The following is a 20,484-nucleotide window of genomic DNA, read 5'->3' as shown; positions in this document are numbered from 1 at the left end:
TTATATTTTTTTAAAAACCAATACATCAACCATCATTCTTCTAGCACTGGAGCCATTAAGGGGAGCCTAGCATGTTGAACTCACATTGGTCCAAATATTAAAATGATCCACTCATTAGGTGGGCCACACACTTGGTTGGAAGTAAATTTATGATGCACTCCTTTCGTTTGGCGCAACCTACATCACTTCTAAAAAAAGTCCAATCATTGATCTAGACCATCCATGATGTGGGTCCCACCCTTCATTGCCCATTACTTTAAAAGAAATCACTTTTGTCTGGTGGTCTTCGATGGCTATGAAAATGAATGGCCCATATTGATCATACTACAAACAGCCTGCTTATTGATCTACACATCCATCACGTAGTTCCCACCCTTCATTGCCCCATCACTGTAAAAATCACTTTGATGGGATGATCCTGACTGTCCATTCAATTATTTGGGAAATGGGACGGCCCATATTGATCATACTACAGTCTAATTCAATGATTTACACCATCCATCATTTATCCCACCTTGATTGCCCATCACCATTATAAATAATAATAATAATAATAATAATAATAATAATAAAAGAAAAGAAAAGAAAAGAAAAAACACTTCTAGAAGAATGATGCTAACGGCCCATTCAATAGTTGCTGAATGGATGGTCCATATTGATCATACTGCAAATGGTCTGATTATTGACTACATCTATCATGTACATTCAGCCCTTGATTGCCTGTCCCTTAACCGTCCATTCAATGCCAGGAGAAATGAAGAGTCCATATTGATAATAAAACAAACAGTCCGATCATTGATCTAGACCATCCATCATGTGGATGCACATGCCAACAGGAGAACATGTATGATTGATCCGATCCACCATCAGATTGCCTCCACTGTGTGATGCCCCTGCACAAAAGATCAGCTGGGTCCAATCATCACATTACAAAACAAATGGAAATCTAAAGGAATCTTGACCAAGCCATCCACTGCAACCTACCTGTTGGATCGACCGGCCTGATTTGGGCCACCAACATGGTGGGGCACACCTGATGGATGGCTCCGACAATCCGCACAAATGCCATGTTTGTAGGAGTGGCCCACATGTAAATGAGCTGGGACCCATTTCTTACAGAAAAATTGTACACAAAGCATACACTAACTCAAATCGAACTGTCCCGATCGCACAGCCCACAGTAGATAGGGAAGCGGATTGCTTAGTGAATAACTCACTACGCTTAGCAAACTGAGTAAACTCTGTGAGGTCCACCATGATTTATGTATTTCATTCACTCCGTCCATCCATTTCTCCAGATAATTTTAGAGCTTGAGCCCAAAAATGAAGCATATACAATGTTCAAATGGACCACACCAAAGAAAACAGTTGACGTGAACTTCTACCATTGAAATTTTCTTGGGGGTCACAGAAGTTTTGGATCAAGCTTATATTTGTGTTTTCCGTTCATCCATGTCTTTATGATCTTATGAACAGGTTGGATGACAAATAAACATCATTGTGGGGCCTAGCAAGGTTTCAATGGTGGAAATCATTATCCCCACTGTTTCCTGTGGTATGATCCACTTGATCTTTGGATATTCTTCAATTTTGGGCTCAACCTCTTAAATTAGATGGAAAAACGGATAGACGGCATGGATGGACCACATAAATTTAAGGTGGGCCCAACTGAGTCTACTTAGTACTATAAGAGCGTACTGAGTAAATCAGTACGCAATCCGATTTCGGTAACTCAGTATGCAATCCGATTTCGGTAGATAGGTCGAACTGACTAGTCAAACAATCTTAACCTTTGATTTGTGGACACTTCACTAAACTCAAACTATAAGCTATTTTTCAACTTAACTGTCATCTAAAGTGGGGCTAACCATTTGGTCGGTTTTAATTCGAGTTAATTCGTATGTCATTTGTACAGTTTCTCAGTGCCTGTGTATCAACCATCACACTTTGCCAGAGCATCAAAAGTTCTGGAAATTGATCAAGAGAAACCATGCACTTTTCAATATGGTTCCAAATGGACAGGGAATAGGAACAGGAAATAATACCTGTTTTGTATGCATTTTTTTTTGGCATGTGACACAGCTGTGATACAAGCAGACTGCCCAAGCCTCATCATGTAGGTAATGTCCTCAGAAGATGAAGTGCATGCCTCCATTGCGGGCCTTCTGAGAGAACTAACCGCCGCAGCAAAGGAATGGCTCCTGCAGTGACAATAGCTACATGATTCTCACTGTCCATGCTTAAGTTATACAGGATGGCCAAGCTAGCTTCCAGGGCATCCCCGCTCGCATTTTCAATCATCTTCACCAATGGAAATATCCCTCCCTGAGCAGCGACTGCTCTAGTGCAATCCACCCCACCTTTAGCAATTACGGCATTCAGTTCTACAACGGCAGCTTCTTGCATCTCGGTAGAAAACGATGTCCTAATCTGCTCAAGTAGCCTGGGGATCGTTCCATAGAGAGTCACCTCCATGTTAATGGGGTTGTCGAGATTGACAGGGAAACCAGCTGAGGACTCGAGTTTTACAAGGCATGCAGCAACCCAGTCTTTTGCGTGGAGGGGGATGCTCGACTTCAGTACTTTGCGCAGTAGGAGTATGAGACGGGTGGAGTTTATGGAGCTGTGAAAGGGTTCGGAGTCAAGCAGCTTTGTCAACAACTGGGAAGCTGCGGATATTGCGGAGCCCACTTCCTCAGCTTGCACAACGCTTAGCTCCGGCTCATTATCTATATTCTCTTCAGTCACTGCCAAGAAATCAGATAGAGATGTTATGGTAAAGGTCATGCCATGCAGAACGATAGTTGTCTAGTGAATGCACATGCATGGATCGTCATCGTCATCATCATCTAAGGGCCTGTTCGGATACACCCTCAGAAGGGGTGTTTGAGGCCTAAAGGCCATTTTGATCCAAACAACAATTGATGTTATGTATTTGATGCATTTTGCAAACCACCATCTCATCTCCTGCTCGACAAAATAGGCCTAAAATGCCGAATCACTAAAAACCAATCCCCAACTGGACCAAAAAAGCAAAGCTTGAAAGTTGAAATCCGCTTTTCCAGAAGCCCCCTTTTGAGGAAGTGTGTCCAAATGGGCCCTAAGCTTGACAATCTGACATGCACATACATGGATGTTTAAAGAATTTCTTCAACTTTTGAGAAGGGAACATCATGAAGAGAAGTCACCATATAGAGCAGTCACATACAACAAGAAAGATAAATTATAGGGTCCTGATGCTGCAGTTCATGCAAGTGGGGCCATTAGTTGGTGATACTAGAGCGTTAATATGATTGGTCCAATTGTGGATATCCCAGAATGGTACATCTCAACTGTTCAATCAATGCCAACAGTTAGGCAGTTGTAGAAATGATAAACCAAGGGTCCGGATAGATACAGACCATTGTGATGCCACACGTCAACCTGACATCAGCTTATTAATTTTGGGCTTGAGTTTTGTCCCGTATCCTCGTTTCAACATTTCTCCACCAGCACATGCGGCAGTATATACGTGTGAAAATTTCGTTTTCACTCCCCCATGCGTGGGGGGTCTTCACTTAAGACACCCGTGTGTGGGAATGGGTTTTTATGATTATGGGTTATCGTTTTCTTGTCTGCTGGTCGACACGACTGAGCTCAAAGCTGAAGACATTATTTTCAGTCGTCCGTCAGTGACACACTGAGATTGAAGACAAGGAAAAGGAGGTTCTGAAATCGTAGAAGGAAGAAATGCTTCAGGTAATTAGCAGGAACGAAGAGGGTGTTTGCTGCTTCCGATGGACAGAACAGGGGATGACTCTTATCATATGAATGGTCTTTTTGAGGAAAATGGGATGAAGGAAATGAATATGGTTCATGCAGGAGCCAGTGGTTGGTGCTGGAGCAGAGGGAATTTATACTTAAGCATTGGTTATGGACACAGGAGATTCTATGTTAGCAGCTAAAATATTCGGAAACAGGGGACCAAGGTGAAGATTCCAGACTTGATTTGCAATCAGATACTGCGAAGATTCCGGATACAGAGGTTCAGACAGAACTCAATCAGTCAGTCTCAGAGTCATCTCAATAGGCAGAAGCATATATGGGTGAGTTGCATCCTAATTCCAACTTTAATGGTAGTGAATGAGGAAGTTCTGCAAGTGAGCCAGAATTCAGAGGAAATGGGGCCAAATTTCAATACCTCAAGAAAAATTGAGATGCAGGTGATGAAGCGAATAAAAGAGGGAACCTTTCAGATTGCGCGATTGGTGGGATTCTCTTTTGGGGATAGATAGGAAGATTATATCGAATTTGTTTGAATTTGTGGAGGAGAGAGGAAGACAGTTAAATCAGAAAGTTTCGTGTATTCAGAACTCTGGAAAGGAAAGAAGGAATAGACAGAGACGTCAGCTCCAGGTGCAAATACAGTGTCCCGATCTTCTACAAGAATTGCAGCAAGAACCAATAAGGGTACAACAGTTTCCAAGTGAAGATAGTCAGTTGGAATGTTCAAGGATTGCACTATCCACAAAAGAGAGGACAATAAGGGATTTATGCAAAAAATACAAAGCTCAAATGATAGCAATTCAGGAGACAAAGATGTAGGCAGTTGATCAGTGGTTAGTGAATTCTTTGTGGGGTGGGAGATCTAAAGAATGGGTGGCAGTTGTGGCAATTGGTTCAGCGGGGGGTATTTTAGTAATTTGGGATACTGATATATGGGTGAAAGAGGACAGCTGGATTGGCAACTATTCAATATCAGTGCAATTGCAAGATTTACCCTCACGTTATGGTTGGGTTTTCACATCTGTATATGGCCCGACAAATGCTAGTTGTAGGTCCTTATTTTGGGACGAGCTGGATGTACGTCGCAACAAATGGAGCATGCCGTGGTGTGCGGGAAGAGATTTTAATGTAGTGAGATATTCATGTGAAAAATCTAATGGGGACCGATTAACTCATAGCATGGGGAATTTTTCAGACAGGATGGTAAAAAACAGAATGGTGGATTTACCGATGGGAGAGGTGACGTTTATGTGGTCAAATTGGTAGATTAATGGTATTATATCTAAACTGGATAAATTTTTAATTTCTTCAGACTGGTTAGACAAATTTCCGCTTGTCCACAAAAGAGGTTTACTAAGACATGTCTCTGATGATTGTCTTATTATTCTAGAGGTGTAAGAGGAGGATTGAGGTCTGCGTCCTTTCAGGTTTGAGCTTGTTTGGTTGGAAGTGGAAGGTTTTGTCGAGAAAGTTAAAGAGTGTTGGTCCTCATTCTTGGTTGTCGGATATGTGGGTTTTTCCTTATTTCAGAAATTAAAATTATTAAAAGGAAAGATTTCTGTTTGGAAAAAAGAGGTGCGGAGGCTTCGTGAAGAGGAATCATTGAAATTTCTACAAGATATTCAGTCTCTTGATATCAAAGAAGAGACAAGCTATCGGAAGAAAGAGCACAGAGGGAAATTTATAGAGCAATATAATGCTAGATTGAGAGGAGGAAATAAAATGGAAATAGTGTCCTCGGGCAACATGGTTGAAAGAGGGGGGATAAGATATGAAATTTTTTCATGCCATGGCAAGTGCGCGGGCTAGAGTAAACAAAATTAAAAGTTTAACAGTGGAAGGGCATAGAGTTGAAGGGAAGAACAACGCATGTGAACAGATAGTTAAGTTTTACAAGGACCTTCTAAAGAGGGAAGTGGGTAAGACCTAGGCTTGACAATCTTTCTTTTGCATCCTTATCTTCTTCAGTGGTGGATTTGTTAGAAAAGCCATTTTCAGAAGAGAGAGTTAAAAAGGCGGTTTCGGAATTGGGAAGAGAGAAGGCACCAAGGCTGAATGGTTTTCCAATAGCCCTTTTCTAAATTTTTGGGAGACGGTTAATCTTTGATTTTGATTTTTTGATTTTTTTGATTTTTTTGATTTTTTTAAAGGTTACACCACTGGGATTGAACCCTGGATCACTCACACACAATACACTAACTCCACCAAAATTTATCAAGTTTATTAATGAGTTTTTCGAAACAAAGTGTTTAGTGTCAGAATTATAATTCCTAAAAAAAGGAGCAGAAGGTTTAAAGGGATTTTCGGTTGATTGGTTTATATGGGGGGTATAAAATTTTGGCAAAATTATTGGCATCTAGATTCAGTGCAGTCCTTAGTGATGTGATACCAAAGTCTCAAGGGGCTTTTGTGAGAGGTAGACAAATTGCAGATAGTGCGCAAATTGAATGAATTGATTTTTGTGATAAGAAAGGAAAGAAGGGTATTATTTGTAAGTTAGATATTGAGAAGGCATATAAGCAATGGATTGGGAGTTTGGGACTTCCTCAATTATATGTTGGGCCACATGAGTTGTGGGAAAAAAATGGAGGGCTTGGATTTAACTTTGTTGTTTGATAGGCAAAGTATTCGATGTTGGTAAATGGTACTCCAAAGGATTCTTCTCAGCTTCTAGAAGCTTGAGGAAAGTGATCCACTATCCCCATATCTATTTGTGGTGGTGATGGAGGCATTTGGAAGGATGTTGGATCAAGGGGTCGTGGCTGGTTTGGTAGAAGGCTCTCTAGTGGATAATTCTAGCTTTCAAATTTCCCATCTTCAGTACATGGATGACACTCTATTATTATGTATGGTGAATGAATCAAAAGTAGATAATCTTCGGTCAATTATAACATGTTTTGAGGCGATCTCGAGATTGAAGGTCAATATTGGTAAAAGTGAATTGTTAGGGGGTTGAGGTGGAAGGTTTTGCAATTTGATTTGGATGCAGGGTGGGTTCTTTTCCATATTATCTCAATCTTCCGTTATGTATAGGAAGACCGGCCAAGCATTTGTGAGATAAAGTGATAGAAATATTCGGAAGAAAATTATCATCTTGGAAGAGTAGGCATCTTTCTCTGGGAGATTGGTTAGCATTAATTAAGTCGGTAATGTCCAATCTTTCGATTTATTTTATGTCCACCTTTAAATGTCCAAAATCAATTGCAGTTAAGTTAGAGAAGATTAAGCGTTCTATGGTAGGGGGTGGAATAAAATCATAAATTTCATTTACTAAAGTAGGAAGAAGTGTGTAGATCATTGGCTCATGGGGGTGCAGGTTGGAGGAGTTTGGAGGTTATGAATATGGCATTGTTGGGAAAAAGAATTTAGACATTTGGGGAGGAAGAGGGTAGCTTTTGGAAAGAAGCGTTGGGTAGAAAGTATGAGGTAGAGGAAGGGCAAAGATGGACTAAATCTTCTTCTTTGTATAGAGCCTCTTTGGTGTGGAAAGTAGTGAGCTCGTTAAAAATTAGGTTGTGGAAGGGGGTGGGCTTTTCTTTAGATGATAGGAAAAAGATCCATTTCTAGGAGGATTTGTGGTTAGGGGATCAAAAGTTAAAGGTCGTGTTTCCTCGTTTAGCAAGCATTCCTATAAATCCAAATATGATGGTTGAAAGTTGTTTTTCTCTTCAAGGGAATGGAATCATTTGGGTGCCCCCCGTAGAAGAAGTTTGAATGATGATGAGGTGGAAGAGTTGGTCAGGTTGCTGGATATGCTTTCTAATTGCTTCCCATCTATTTCGGAGCCAGATTCAATGGTGTGGCTCAGGGAGAAGTCCGGCAAATTCTCTGGGAAAGTCCTTTTATATTACGCTTGATGGGGATTGAAGGGAGCAATGTGAGAGTCATAAGGTATATATTTTGCATTATGGTGCTCCTTTAAGGTGGCAGCATTTGCATGTTAATTTGCGAAAGCACCATATGATTATTCTAAATGTGTGTTTATTATGTTATCAAGATGATAAATTGGTCGATCATCTTTTTATTCATTGTTCTTTTGCTTCAAATTTGTGGGCTGGATTCTTCAATCTGTTTAGGATCTCATGGGTTGTTCCAAATTTGATAAATCAATTCTTAATAGCCCAAGATGGAGGGGGCAAAGGCAAAGTTGGAAAGCAGGTTTGGCATTTGTGTTTGCTAGCTGGGTTGTGGAGCATTTGGTTGGAAAGAAACAATCGTTGCTTCCGAAATCATAGGGATCAGCTCTCCGGAGTGTTTAATAGAGCCAAATTGAATGTAATGAAATGGACGCAAGCAGCTAATGTGTTAATTGTGGACCAGTTTACAGATTTGTGGGCAGAGCTGTAATGGGTCTTCTGTTTGTATTTTTAATCTTTTCTTTTTGTATTCGGCCTGTTTAATCAATAAATTGATTATTGCTTCAAAATAATAATAAAATAAAATAAGAGAATGAGAAGATTGACATGTCAGATTTTTGCTAATCGATGAAAGAGTTCCACACACAAAACTAAAATGAATATTTAAAGAGAACGCAAAAGATGACATTTTTTCACTTTTCTATCAGTCCCCAAAAGTTGTATTTTAAAGTTTTCTCCGGAATAAGTTTAAAAATAGGATGTTCTAAATTTAGAAAAAAAGAACAATTGCAAATACATTTAAACCACTATGAATCCCTTTGGGGCCTGTTTGGTTACATCGATTCCATGGGAAAAGAAAGTGTTTTGCTCTTGATTTGACATTTTCTCCTATTTGATTTGCAAGGGAAATTGTGAATTCCACAAAGTCATCATTAGCTTTATCCACGCTTGCTTTTCTCTGGCATAAGATCCGAGGTGACCATTGTCTTATAAAACTGGGATCTCATATGAGTTCTCCTTGCAAATCAAACACAACCCAACTTTTCGAATCCACTCTTTTACCATCGAGGCAAAAATCATCATCACTATTTTCCTTTCTTTTCCTTTCTCTTCCTCCTTATCCAATAGGCGCTTAGAGAAAACGACTATGCATACCATCGAAAAACCCTTGTTGGAAAACAGCAACAAGGCCTAACTCAATATTGGCCGCGGTGGTTGTCAGCATGTGTGGTTCTGTAATGGCGAGATACTCAAGGATAGAGGCAGCCTTTTTTTGCAAATTCGGATTTGGTGTCTTCAAGATTTCTATAAGGCGTGACCAAACACTTGAGTCTAGTACCTTGTCCCTGTGGAAGGTGTGCAATCACAAGTGTAAGACACAAAATAGACAAAGAAAAAATAAAAAATACATGAATACTTGATTACGAGTTCACTGACAAATCATAGGTGCAAAACCATACATTGCATACCCCTGGCACAAAGACAGTAAATTTTGAATCTCAATGAAAACTAAATCCAAGTGAAAGTTACCACGTATGAAATAACCATTTTTGTGCTATTTATGTTTAAACACAACACGACAAAGGCATTTACTTTTCTTTTCTTTTCTTTCTTTCTTTTTTTTTTTTTCCTAACAATATTTCAATGCACTTGCAATTATAGTCTTACATGCTGAAGCTTGGAGTACCTGCATATTCGAGACATAGCAAGAAGATACGACTGGTGTAGTTAGAGGTGAAGGGCACATCTGCCACTATAGTTGCCGAAAGTCCTAGGCATGCCTAAGCGCACACTAGGAGATTCCAAGCACAATTTATAAATTTTATATAAAAATGATTATAGTAGTTATTTAGAGGTATAGTTATTCTTTCTTCTTCTTCTTCTTCTTCTTCTTCTTTTTTTCTTTTTTAAAATCAATCGAAGTCAATACCATCAAATCCCTCTTACCTAAAACCCCATATCCCCAATTACTTTAAATTCCCCCAATTCTAAATCCTAATTTTACAATTTCCCCAAAATTTCCCATTTGCCCCAACTCTCCCAAATTCACCAATCCAAAATCACAATTTTCCCTAAATCCCTAAAATTTTCAAACCCTAAATAAATTTTCAAAGTCCCCAAATCCTCTTATACAAATTTTCCTCCTCCAAAATCACTAATTCATCTTTAATGTCTTGTACAACGCCAAAGGAAGCTGAAATTGCTTTCATGAAGTCCCATGCGATGACCTTAACACATACATAGAAGAAAGAAATCATGAAGAAGAAGATCTCATATGTTGAGCTTTGCTAAGCATACATGCTTGTACAAGTCAGCTAATGCACATGCCGCCGCATATGCCAGCATGGTAGAAAGGCAAAATATCCAAGCCATCAATCATGTGGATCTCACCACGCAGATGTTGCTACCAAAAGACAAAAGGCGACTCAAGAGTACGATGAGATTAGAAATAAGTGGATGGTTTAGAAAACTTTGGCCTATTTCTTAACAACAGTAAATTTGCTCAGTTAATTGCAGCCCATCTAACTTGTGGACCGACCTGATTCTTGGGATTGGGAATCAACATGGTGGTAGTCCTCTGATGGATGGCTTGGATATTGCCACTGTCTGCCACACTCACATATGTGGTGGTGTGTACATATACTGACTTGAAGATGCATGTGGGCTTAACAAAGCTCCTCGTAAGTTTACGGAAAGATCTCAACTTCGATCTAAAGAGAATTGAAAAAAATCAATGAAAGAGAGCTTAGAGGCCCTTCATACATCTTCTCACCTTTATGGATATCCACAAGGGTACCTCATGTAAAAACCCATCCATGCCACAGGCGAGCCTAGGCGCATGCAAGGCCCATGCATGGTGTGACTGCCTTGCCCAGGGTCCAAGTGAGGCACATCTACCCCAAAATGCCTAGGCATGCACCTGGAACACCTTTGACAACTCTGGGTATGACAACAAATATTAGAAGACATTGACAGATAGAAGCAACAAATTTGACTAAATATATCAGGAGATGTCAAGGTAGTTGACCCTAGTTACTTAGCAGGTTCCTTTTAAGCAATTATATATAACAATTGTAGATGGGTTCAAAAGCAAAAATATGGATGGATTAGTATGTCAAAAGTAACAGGACTACAGGAGACAAAGCAAGGTAGTGAGGTAGATCAATTGGAGCACTACAAATCTCTAGTTTTAGTGCAGAGTAACCAAACCAGTTGTAGATAAGAAAGCACCATTGCTATTTCACCTAGAAATGGGTATATAGGTGTCAAAAACAAAATGCTCTTAATACATGGATGATGATACTAACAGGTGGTTTCATGTGAAATGAAATTTATCTTGGACTGTTTAGACACCATTACTAGAGGGCATACAGTTCAATTCAAGTCTAAATTTAAACTCTAAACATCCGAAAGGCATACTGACAAAAGTGCCCTAGATTTACATGTAAATAATTAAGCAATATGCATACACCAGTTGAACCCAACCCTTGAATTCATGACGGGTCAATCGAGATCATGGAGAATTTGCTAAGGAGAAACTGGTATCAAGCAATGTTATTGGTTACAAACTTCCTGAAGCTGAAAGCTGGAGCACGGACAAATTACGTGGTGGAGACTGCCCCATGCTAATCTCAACATGTTGGGTCTGATCTTAAAAAACCGAATATGAGCTACTCTGGTTATGGCAATAAAAATGAGAGAGAGAGAGAGAGAGAGAGAGAGAGAGTAAACAAAGGAACCCTAAATATCAGTTAATGGGGCCAAACCACCCCCGAAAATAAGGAACCCTAAATATCAGTTAATGGGGCCAAACAACCCCTGAAAATGTGGGCACAAAAAATTGTACTAAATCCCAACGTTGGAACCCAAAGCAATATCCTACTTCCACAGCGCAGTGTTTTCAGTATTGCCAATATCGTGCGATATATTGGCCAATATATCGATTATCACACGTTGGCGATATGATACTCAGCTGTAGTATATGCAATTAATGGCGTCGTGGTAAATATTGTGCGATATCACGATATATCGCTAGATAATTGGCTGTAGTATATGAAATTAATGGTGTCGCAGTACATATCATGTGATGTTGCGATATATCAATGAATATCTCACGTGCTTCTTTATATTTTTTCAATGTATCATAGTCAGTATCGATATATTATCGATATCACACAGGTATCCTAGCAGTGCACCCCCTGCTCCAAAAAAACCAAACAATTGATTTCTTTTTTTTCTTTTTCTTTTTCTTTTTTCTGCAAAATTCCTTTTTCCACTTCATTCTATATTGATGTCGACCAGTGCTTGGTGGATTGTTGGAAGGAAAACGTCGACATTTGGGAGAACTCGCGATCAGAGGCTTCATGGGGTTGGTTTCAATACAGTGAGTATTTTTTACTTTTAATTCTTTTTTCTTTCTTTCTTTTTTTTTTCCTGTTGTTAGGTTGTAATCAGTGGGAAATGGTTGAAATCCATGATTCTTTATGTTTTGCATGAAAAATCATGGATTTGAAGCTATGATTTCGAGATTTAGGTGTAGGTGAGTCAATTTGGGGGAAATTGAGTAAAAATCGAAAATTTCCCAATTCCTCCCAAATTGGTTGCAATCTTAGTGTCCAAAAACGAAATTAGACATGCATCAAACCTAACAGAATGATTCTTGGTAATTTGGGGATTTTTTAATTTTATTTTTTTTTTCGAAATTCAACTTCTATCAGAAGTCAATTGGCTCCAACTTTAGAGTACTTAGGAGTATTTGATGAAATTATCCTTATAATTCACATAAACTCTAATTTTGGGACTTGGGGGTAGGTTGGTTGATTTGGAGGAAATTGGAAAAAAAAAAAATCCCAAATTGGTTGCAATCTTAGTGTCCAAACACGAAACCAAACAAGTATGATCTAGGGATTCTTGGTAATTTAGGAATTTTATGGAAAAGAAATTAATTGTTTAATTAAAAATCATCGAGGAAATAATTCTTTTTTCGAAGTTTCACTCCTATCAGCAGCCAATTGGCCCCAATTCTAGAGGATTTAGGAGTGTTTGGTGATTTTTTTAAAAAAATATAATTAATATTTTAATTAAAAAGTCGTGTGTGTGTGTGTGTAAATTCAATTTCATTGGTGGATAAATTTCGGATGGCAGTACGTGACTCCTCTTCCCGATAATCGATTCAGGTCCTGGTGCAATTTGTGTAGCCACATAACAAAAAGTGGAGGGGTGACCTGCTTGAAGGAACACTTAGCGAAAGGGTATTAGAATGTTATAGACTACACAAAATGTCCAAAGGATGTGAGAGCACAAATGAAAGAAGTGTTGAAAATGTGTGAAGATTAGAGACGAACATGTTGCATAGAAGAGGGAGATTAGGGACGAGTTAGGGCGGTCAGTGGGCGGTCTAGAGGATGTAGTGGACTTAGATGAGAAGGGTCCTAATTGTAGACATGTCGTTGAGGAGTCATTACAAGACGAGTGGGAGAGGGATCAGGAGAGGGGGTGGGAGGCAACTAGGTCCATGTTTTAGGGGTCTATGCGAGAGGTTGGTAGGGGGAGTGGAGCAGGGGGTAGAAATAGGAGGGTGGAGTAGTGGTACTAGATGGAGGGTAGTAGGATGGGAGGGTTATGGGGGTTGAGTTGCAACAGTAGCATATGGGTAATGGATCTACCTTCAGATCCGAGGATGTACAAAGAGGCAGGGAAACACAAGAAATTGAAGAAAATGTTTAGTAGATGAGATGTAAGAAATAAGGTAAGGTGGGAAGTTCATTGAATTTTTTTTTTTTCATTTATGATCTCATCCTAGTGAATGCAATGGTGAGCCCACACTTCAAGAATATGATCCCTGAAGTGCAGCGTGGGGGTGAGGATGTGGTGCCAACCACACCATGTGAGATAATGGACAATTATTTAAATGAATAATACATTGACATGTAGCATTATGTCGAGGAGTTTTGTCCATCATGGGAGATGGATGGTTGCACTATGAGGTGTGACAAGTGGACTGTACCAACAAGAATGTTGGTCATAAGTTTTATAGTCTACCGTAGGAGGCTGATGGTGTTCTTAAAGTCCATGCATGCTATAATAAGATTTAAAAATTTTAAAAATAAATAAATAACTCGGATTACATCTATGGGTTGATGTATGATGTTATGTGAGACGTTGGGAGGAAGAATCATTGTGCAATTCATTACGGACAATGGGAGCACATTTGTGAAGGCGGGGAAGGAGTTAATGAATAAGTACCACTTGTACTGGACCCCATGTGCAGCCCATTATATAGATCTCATGTTGGAGGCGATAAGCGATAAGCCTTTAGTGAAGACTGTGATTATCGATGCCAGCTTAATTACAAATTTCATCTACAACCACACTTAGTTACAAGCCAAGATACGCAAGAGGTGTGGTAAAGATATAGTGCGGCCCGGGGCGATGTGATTTGCCACAAATTACATCACCCTAAATAGCCCCCTAAAATACAAGCAGGGGTTGCGAGAGCTTTGCAGCTCCAGGGAGTATGAAGATTGAAATAAGAGTAGAAAGAGAGTAGCTTAGAGGATTGAGAAGCTTGTATTGAGAAACGGCTTTTAAGACCGTGTGCGTGGTGCGGTGGGTATTCTGGAGCCAATATATGTAGTGCTAAGGACGGTGGATAATGAGACATCCGTCGATGGGATCCTTGTCTAAGTTCATGTGGTTAATGAAAGAAGCCATTAAGGCTAAAGCCCCCAATGCATATAAATGAGTGTATGCAATAATTGATGATTGTTGAGAATGACTCTTACAGACCCACTTCATTAAGTTGGTAACCACTTACATGATTTATATTTAATTTTCTAAGTGCTTCAATACTTTATTAGTTCTTTGCATAGCATATATGGCTCTTTTCTTGTAATGATATGTGAATATCAGCATCGTGTTGGGTCTTAACATACTTCCTGAATCCTGAGTATCACTGCAACCATAGACTCTTTGAAGACAATAGCTTAAAGAAGGTTGTGCATGAGGTTTATAAGAAGCTTTTCCCCAGCTGTCCGAGGAAAGTCAACTTTGGCAATGAGGTAAAACATGTTCCACACTTAGCTCTTTCTAAATTCATCAAAAATCTTATACTAGCAATTAATGCTAAATGCCATCAACAGATTATTTGATTCCACAATGCAGCTGGAATGTTTGCTGAGAGGCCGTGCGATCGTCAAGGTCGAAAAATGATGTCATATGAGTTGTTGAATTACTTAGCTCTTAAAAGTAAAAATTAGTTTTCATATTTTAATACTGCACATAGAACCAAGAAAAAAAAATGATAAACTTCACAGGCGAATGGTGGGCCACATATGGGAGCAACTGCAAGACTTTACAACGACTCGTTGTCCATGTGCTCGCATAGACGGTGTCCTCCTCTCCCTGTGAAAGAAATTGGAGGACCCACTGGACTTGATGACAATTGATTAGCATGCATATGCTGATGATGATAGAAAGGACTCACTTTACGAGTGGATTATGTCAGATAACTCGGACACATCAAATGGGCAACCAAAGCCGCATGTAGCATAGGCAGCGTCATAGGGCATCAACGTTAACGCTCATGTACAAGATGCTAGATCTCCTCCCAAAGCTTTTGACCTATGACGAGGAATCCGAAGGGCAGCTCCCGGGAGTCACTGTCACGTGGGACAAGTGGCTAGACCTTATTCGACGCTCGGACAATATGGAGAGCAAGGAGAGTGACGAGACTAGTGATGATGATGGTGGTGGTGATTACGATGATGATGACGATAGAGAGGAAAGTGATGATGGAGCCGAGGATGGTGGCGGCGCCGACAACGAGACTCAACCTCTAAGTTGGAGGCCTCTTAACCCGTTCACTAGGGAGAGGAATTTTGATCACACCACCCAAGACAGTGACCATGGTTCTCGTCCAAGAGAACCACCACTCCGTCTTGTCTATAGTAAGGCATACGAGTGTCGAAGTCTACAAAAGAATTAAATCCAGAACTGACTGATTTTGAGGAGCTATTTGCATGGTGCATGAGGGACACAAGTATTCATGATCAGTGTTCGAAATGTCGGTATTGCTTTACATATCGCATCCTTGGGATATAGCTACATATCAGTTATCGCATGTGATATATCATTTGTATCAGGTAATTTATCGCACTTTTTCGGAAACATTGGGAAAATGGTTTAATTTTTCAATGAAACTTTAGGGATTATAAATAAATTAAAAAAAAAAAAAAAATTTAAAAAGACCTTAGTATACACTTTTAAATAATTTCTCGAAAAAGAAATTCACATAACAGGCTTCCTTTGTATAGGGTCCTAAGCTCTGCGTTGTCTAACTGAACTAATACAACTATATTCAAATTGAATGCATAACATTTAAAGTGTATGTGTGATCATTTTAACAAACACTCCTAAATACTTCGAAATTAGTCTCAATTGATAGCTGGTTAAAGGGAAATTTAGAAAAAATAATAATAATTTAATATTTTTTAATTAAAAAATGATTTTTATTTTCTGAAAATTGGCAAGGACTTGACAAATTAGTAGATCAACCCTCAATCCTCATACATGCTTGATTTCATGTTTGGAGTGAAACATTGCAAGTACTTTGGGAGAAATTGGGGAAATTTTGAATTTTCCCCAATTTTCCCCAAATCAGACCACCTATACTCAATTTTCAAAATTAGAGTGCATGTGATGATCATTTTATCAAATACTCCTAAATACTTTGAAATTAGTCTCAATTGACGGTTAAAGGAAAATTTTGAAACAAAACATGGAAAATATGAAGAACCAATGGATATCGAAATCAAAGCTCCAATTTTATGATTTTTCATGCAAAATATGAAGAACCAATGGATTTGTAACCATTTAACACCGATTTAACATAATTTCAATAAAAAAGGGACCAAAAATTGAAAATACTCACCGGATTGAACATGTAGGATATATCAGCACTACCTGTGTGTTTCGTATCGCACAGGTAGGATACAAGATATATCGTGGGATATATCGGCAGATATCGTCAATATTTAAAACATTGTTTGTGATAAGTGGGGTGGCTCTAGTTCTAAGACACGGACATGGCAGGGTAGCTCTAGTTTTGGGCCAAAGTCATAGTATGGATATAGATCATAGATGCATGAGGGTAGCTCTAGTTTTGTGCCACAATATGGATATGGATACGGACTTCGGGGATATATTTCGAGCAACTCCAATAATTACGGCACATCGTTTTTGGACTATGGTCATGAGTTTATTTTTGCATACGGGCAAGGATATCCACAGTATGAATATGGGTAGTAGTATAGACATTCAAGAGCTTCATATGTACCCACCCTAGATCCATATTAGCCACAAACTGTATTGATTACACAGTACCCATGAATGTGCGTACTAGTTTAGATCGGAGATGATGAGTGCCAACGCTATGTCAGAGAGTATCTTCACTGGTACCATTCTACTATGACCTGAGCATAGTATTGTCAGTTTGTGGATCAACACTAGGCTACAACCGCACGCATCATTCACAAGTATATTTCTAGTTTTCTACTCTTTGTTTTGCTTTTGAACATATCGCTTGTGTTTCCATACATGTCTTACCTTTTTAAATTATATGAATTGACATTGAATATACTTGCAGCAGTTCAGTTAGACAATGCATAGAATAGGACCCTATATAAAGGAAGCCTATTATGTACAGTTGTTTTTTGTGATGTTTTGATTTGTAAGTGCGCATTAATGTCTTTTTCAAACATTACCTGAAGTTTTGTTGAAAATTTTGACTAATTTCCTAATTTTTACCCATGTTTCCCAACAACAACAAAACATTACATGATACGACCTATATATCCCATGCAATAACCAATATGAATCCATATCCCAAGGGTGTGATACATTACGCGATAACGATACAGAAAAGATTGATCTAGTAAGAGAGAAGATAGTCAAGATACTCCTGAGAAAATACATAATCATGTACTGGAGCAACTAGTGTGGCACAATTGTAGGAATTAAATGCATGCTCTACTTTGATTATCAAACCCTCCAACCACGTCCAAATTTGAGATCTAGGCCCAAAACATGGATTCTAGGATAAATCCAACACCGTACTAGTCTAAACTAGTACTCACGGGGGAGAGAGACTCATCACCAACTTCCACCAAGGCAAATCCCACAAGACCTGATTCCCATAGATGGGTCTGAGTACAAGCATAGTAGGACCTAACCCATTGACCACCCTACATACACCGGAACGTATTCATCATTTACTTAGACAGTATGATATGGCTTTGGGTGTGTTTTCAACCTTTATCTTCATCCATTTATTAATGATCTTGACATTCTTGCCACCAAATTGCCTATGAGGAAAATGTTTATTCATAACCACTCTTCATTCTCGATGACGCTAGGAGTAATTAGGATTCGTTGTATAAACAACAAAAGCAAAGTCCATTTGAGACCATCCAATTTGTATCCTTCCACATTATTGGGTGCATCATCCTGCTCCTTTTCTTCATCTACATATTCTTCCTTTTCATACTCTTTACAGAACCGCAAGTTCTGCATAGGATAGAGACGTAAAATGGCCCTCTTAGTTGAGCGCAAAAACAGACATCCGATTAGGGTTACTCATACTTTATCAATAGAAATGAATGTTCCACAATCTTACTAGTGTGATGCAGTTCATATTGCATGTCATTTGATAAATAGGATACCATCGTCAGTTTTAGATCGAAAAACACCATTCTCATTGTTATTTCCTAATCAACCAGTATTTTTGTTCTTCCCACAGTGTTTGATTGTACTTGCTTTGTCTGTCTGCTTGGATCTTGTTAAAATAAACTTATGCCTTGTTTTTTTAAATGCATCTTTCTAAAATATTCTTGCACTAAAAAAGGTTATTAATGTTATCGTTCTTTACTTAAAAAACACTTTGTGACAACTGATATTACATTCTTTGAACATGTCCCGTTCTATTGTAAAACCAAACGTGTTACAAAAGACGGACCCGTGGAAATTCCTTTACCTAATATTTTTAATCTAAATTCTATTGTTGAGGAACCACCATCTCAAAAGGATTTCATGCAGACATATTATAGAACAAGGAGAAAAGACTAAATATCACATACCATTAACTCTTAATCCACACCATCAGATATTGTGCCTAATGAAGTTCTCAATTTTTATGAGTCTACAAAGTTGTCAATTATTCACCTTTTTTTAAAGGATCAATGATTCACCTGTTGCGATTCATAAAGGTAAACACTCCTGTGTTTCTCATCCAATCTCCAACATTGTTACCTTTAACCACTTGTTCACAAATTATCAAAAGTTTGCTCTGGCCTTGTCTGACGTTTTGTCCCTAAGTTCTCTCAAGATACATTGTTGGATGGAAATTTGAAAAGTACCATATAAATGAGGAGATGCATGCCAGGCATTTCAATGATACATGGGTACTAACTGATCTAGCATCAGGTAAGACACCAATTAAGTGTAGATGGGTTTGCAAGGTAATTTTACCTTATGGATAAATTGATTGTCACAAAGCTAGGTTGGTTGTTGAGGGGTGTACTTAGGTTTATAGAGTAGAATATCTAAATACATTTTCACTAGTGGCTAAGCTTAATTTAGTTTGGGTTGTTATATCAGCAACTATAAATTGTGATTGGTCCCTTTTTCAGCTAGATGTAAAGAATGCATTTCTACACGGAGAATTACAAGAAGAGGTTTATATGGAGCAGTGTTTGAATTATCTCCGATATTATCTTTATCTCCAACTCAATGAGACTGATAACACTGGTAGTGATATCGATAACGTTGGTAGTATAGGAAATTTCAAGTATTAGCAATGCATCGCTAAGTATTGCCAACGTATTAATATTGCTAATTTAATCACCAATATTTTCAACTACGTAAATTCTAGGCGTCGCTTGTATTGCCAATGCATCAATATCGCCAATGTATCGTCAGTATTTTCGACTATGTAAATATTAGGAAATGCTTGTATTATAAGTGTCTCGACAATATTTCAATAATATCGCCAACGTATTGATATAATCAAAATTTTGTTTATTAGAAAAGGGCACATGGTTGTATGTAGTGTTCAATTTGTCATTCATAATATCGATAATATCTCAAATTCGATATTATCGATATCGCAGCATGCACAATATTGAGACCACAATTTTTCATTTCCTTTCCAATTTTTGATGATTTCTTGATGAAATATCATGTGTTGTTGATATTTTGCAATATCGATGGATGTTTAGATGGAAGGTTGGATGGTTAAATAGGTCGGATGGGATGGTTGGACTGATTTCTTACAACAGCACATGCTTTTAAGGCCCCATTAAATGGAAACTTGTTATATATGTATTCTTTTTGTAATTTTTTAATTTCTAAATATGCAAATATGTGCTTTTTAACATCTCCTGAAGTTTCGCTAACAATTCCACCGTTTTTCCCATGGTTGCCCGCATTTCCAGTCATCAGCGATATTATCGACGATATCGATATTGTTTCCGTATCCCTAGCCAGCGAAACTTGTAGCGATACCGATACTTCGAACACTGATATGGAGCAACCTCATAGGTATGGGGAGTCCTTTAAAGTGTGCAAACTAAATAAGTCCATATATGGATTGAAGCAGTCGCCAAGAGCTCAATTTGAGTAGTTCTATAGCGTCGTGGTATCATATGGATTAAAGAGGTGTAAAGTTGATCACTCTGTTTTCTCAAAGCATACTACATTTGGCTATATCGTACTTGTTGCGTATATCGATGACATTATGATAATGGTGATGACTTGGAGGGTATTGAAAAGATGAAGTTATATCTTCAATCTTAGTTTCAAATAA

General features: G+C 38.6%; 1 protein-coding gene across 5 annotated transcripts in view; it reads right to left on the bottom strand.

The window, feature by feature from the left end:
* Positions 1–610: 610 nt before the first annotated feature.
* The window catches only part of LOC131253408 (uncharacterized), a 53,609-nt gene continuing 33,735 nt past the window's right edge, over positions 611–20,484 (bottom strand). For 4 of the 5 annotated variants that reach the window (XM_058254384.1, XM_058254386.1, XM_058254388.1 and 1 more), the window contains exons 8-10: positions 8,778–8,968; positions 2,046–2,747; positions 611–893 (exon numbers count right to left, since the gene is read on the bottom strand). In XM_058254384.1, coding sequence (XP_058110367.1) covers positions 2,113–2,747; positions 8,778–8,968 — 826 coding nt within the window. In that variant the 3' untranslated portion in view covers positions 611–893; positions 2,046–2,112. Of the gene's footprint in view, positions 894–1,974; positions 2,748–8,777; positions 8,969–20,484 lie in introns of those variants that run through there. The other variant, XM_058254385.1, reaches the window with a different exon arrangement.

Source organism: Magnolia sinica, chromosome 8, assembly GCF_029962835.1.
Source record: "Magnolia sinica isolate HGM2019 chromosome 8, MsV1, whole genome shotgun sequence".
Taxonomy (NCBI): Eukaryota; Viridiplantae; Streptophyta; class Magnoliopsida; order Magnoliales; family Magnoliaceae; genus Magnolia; species Magnolia sinica.
The sequence above is the reverse complement of the archived record's forward strand: the minus strand, read 5'-3'. Positions and strand labels throughout refer to the sequence as shown.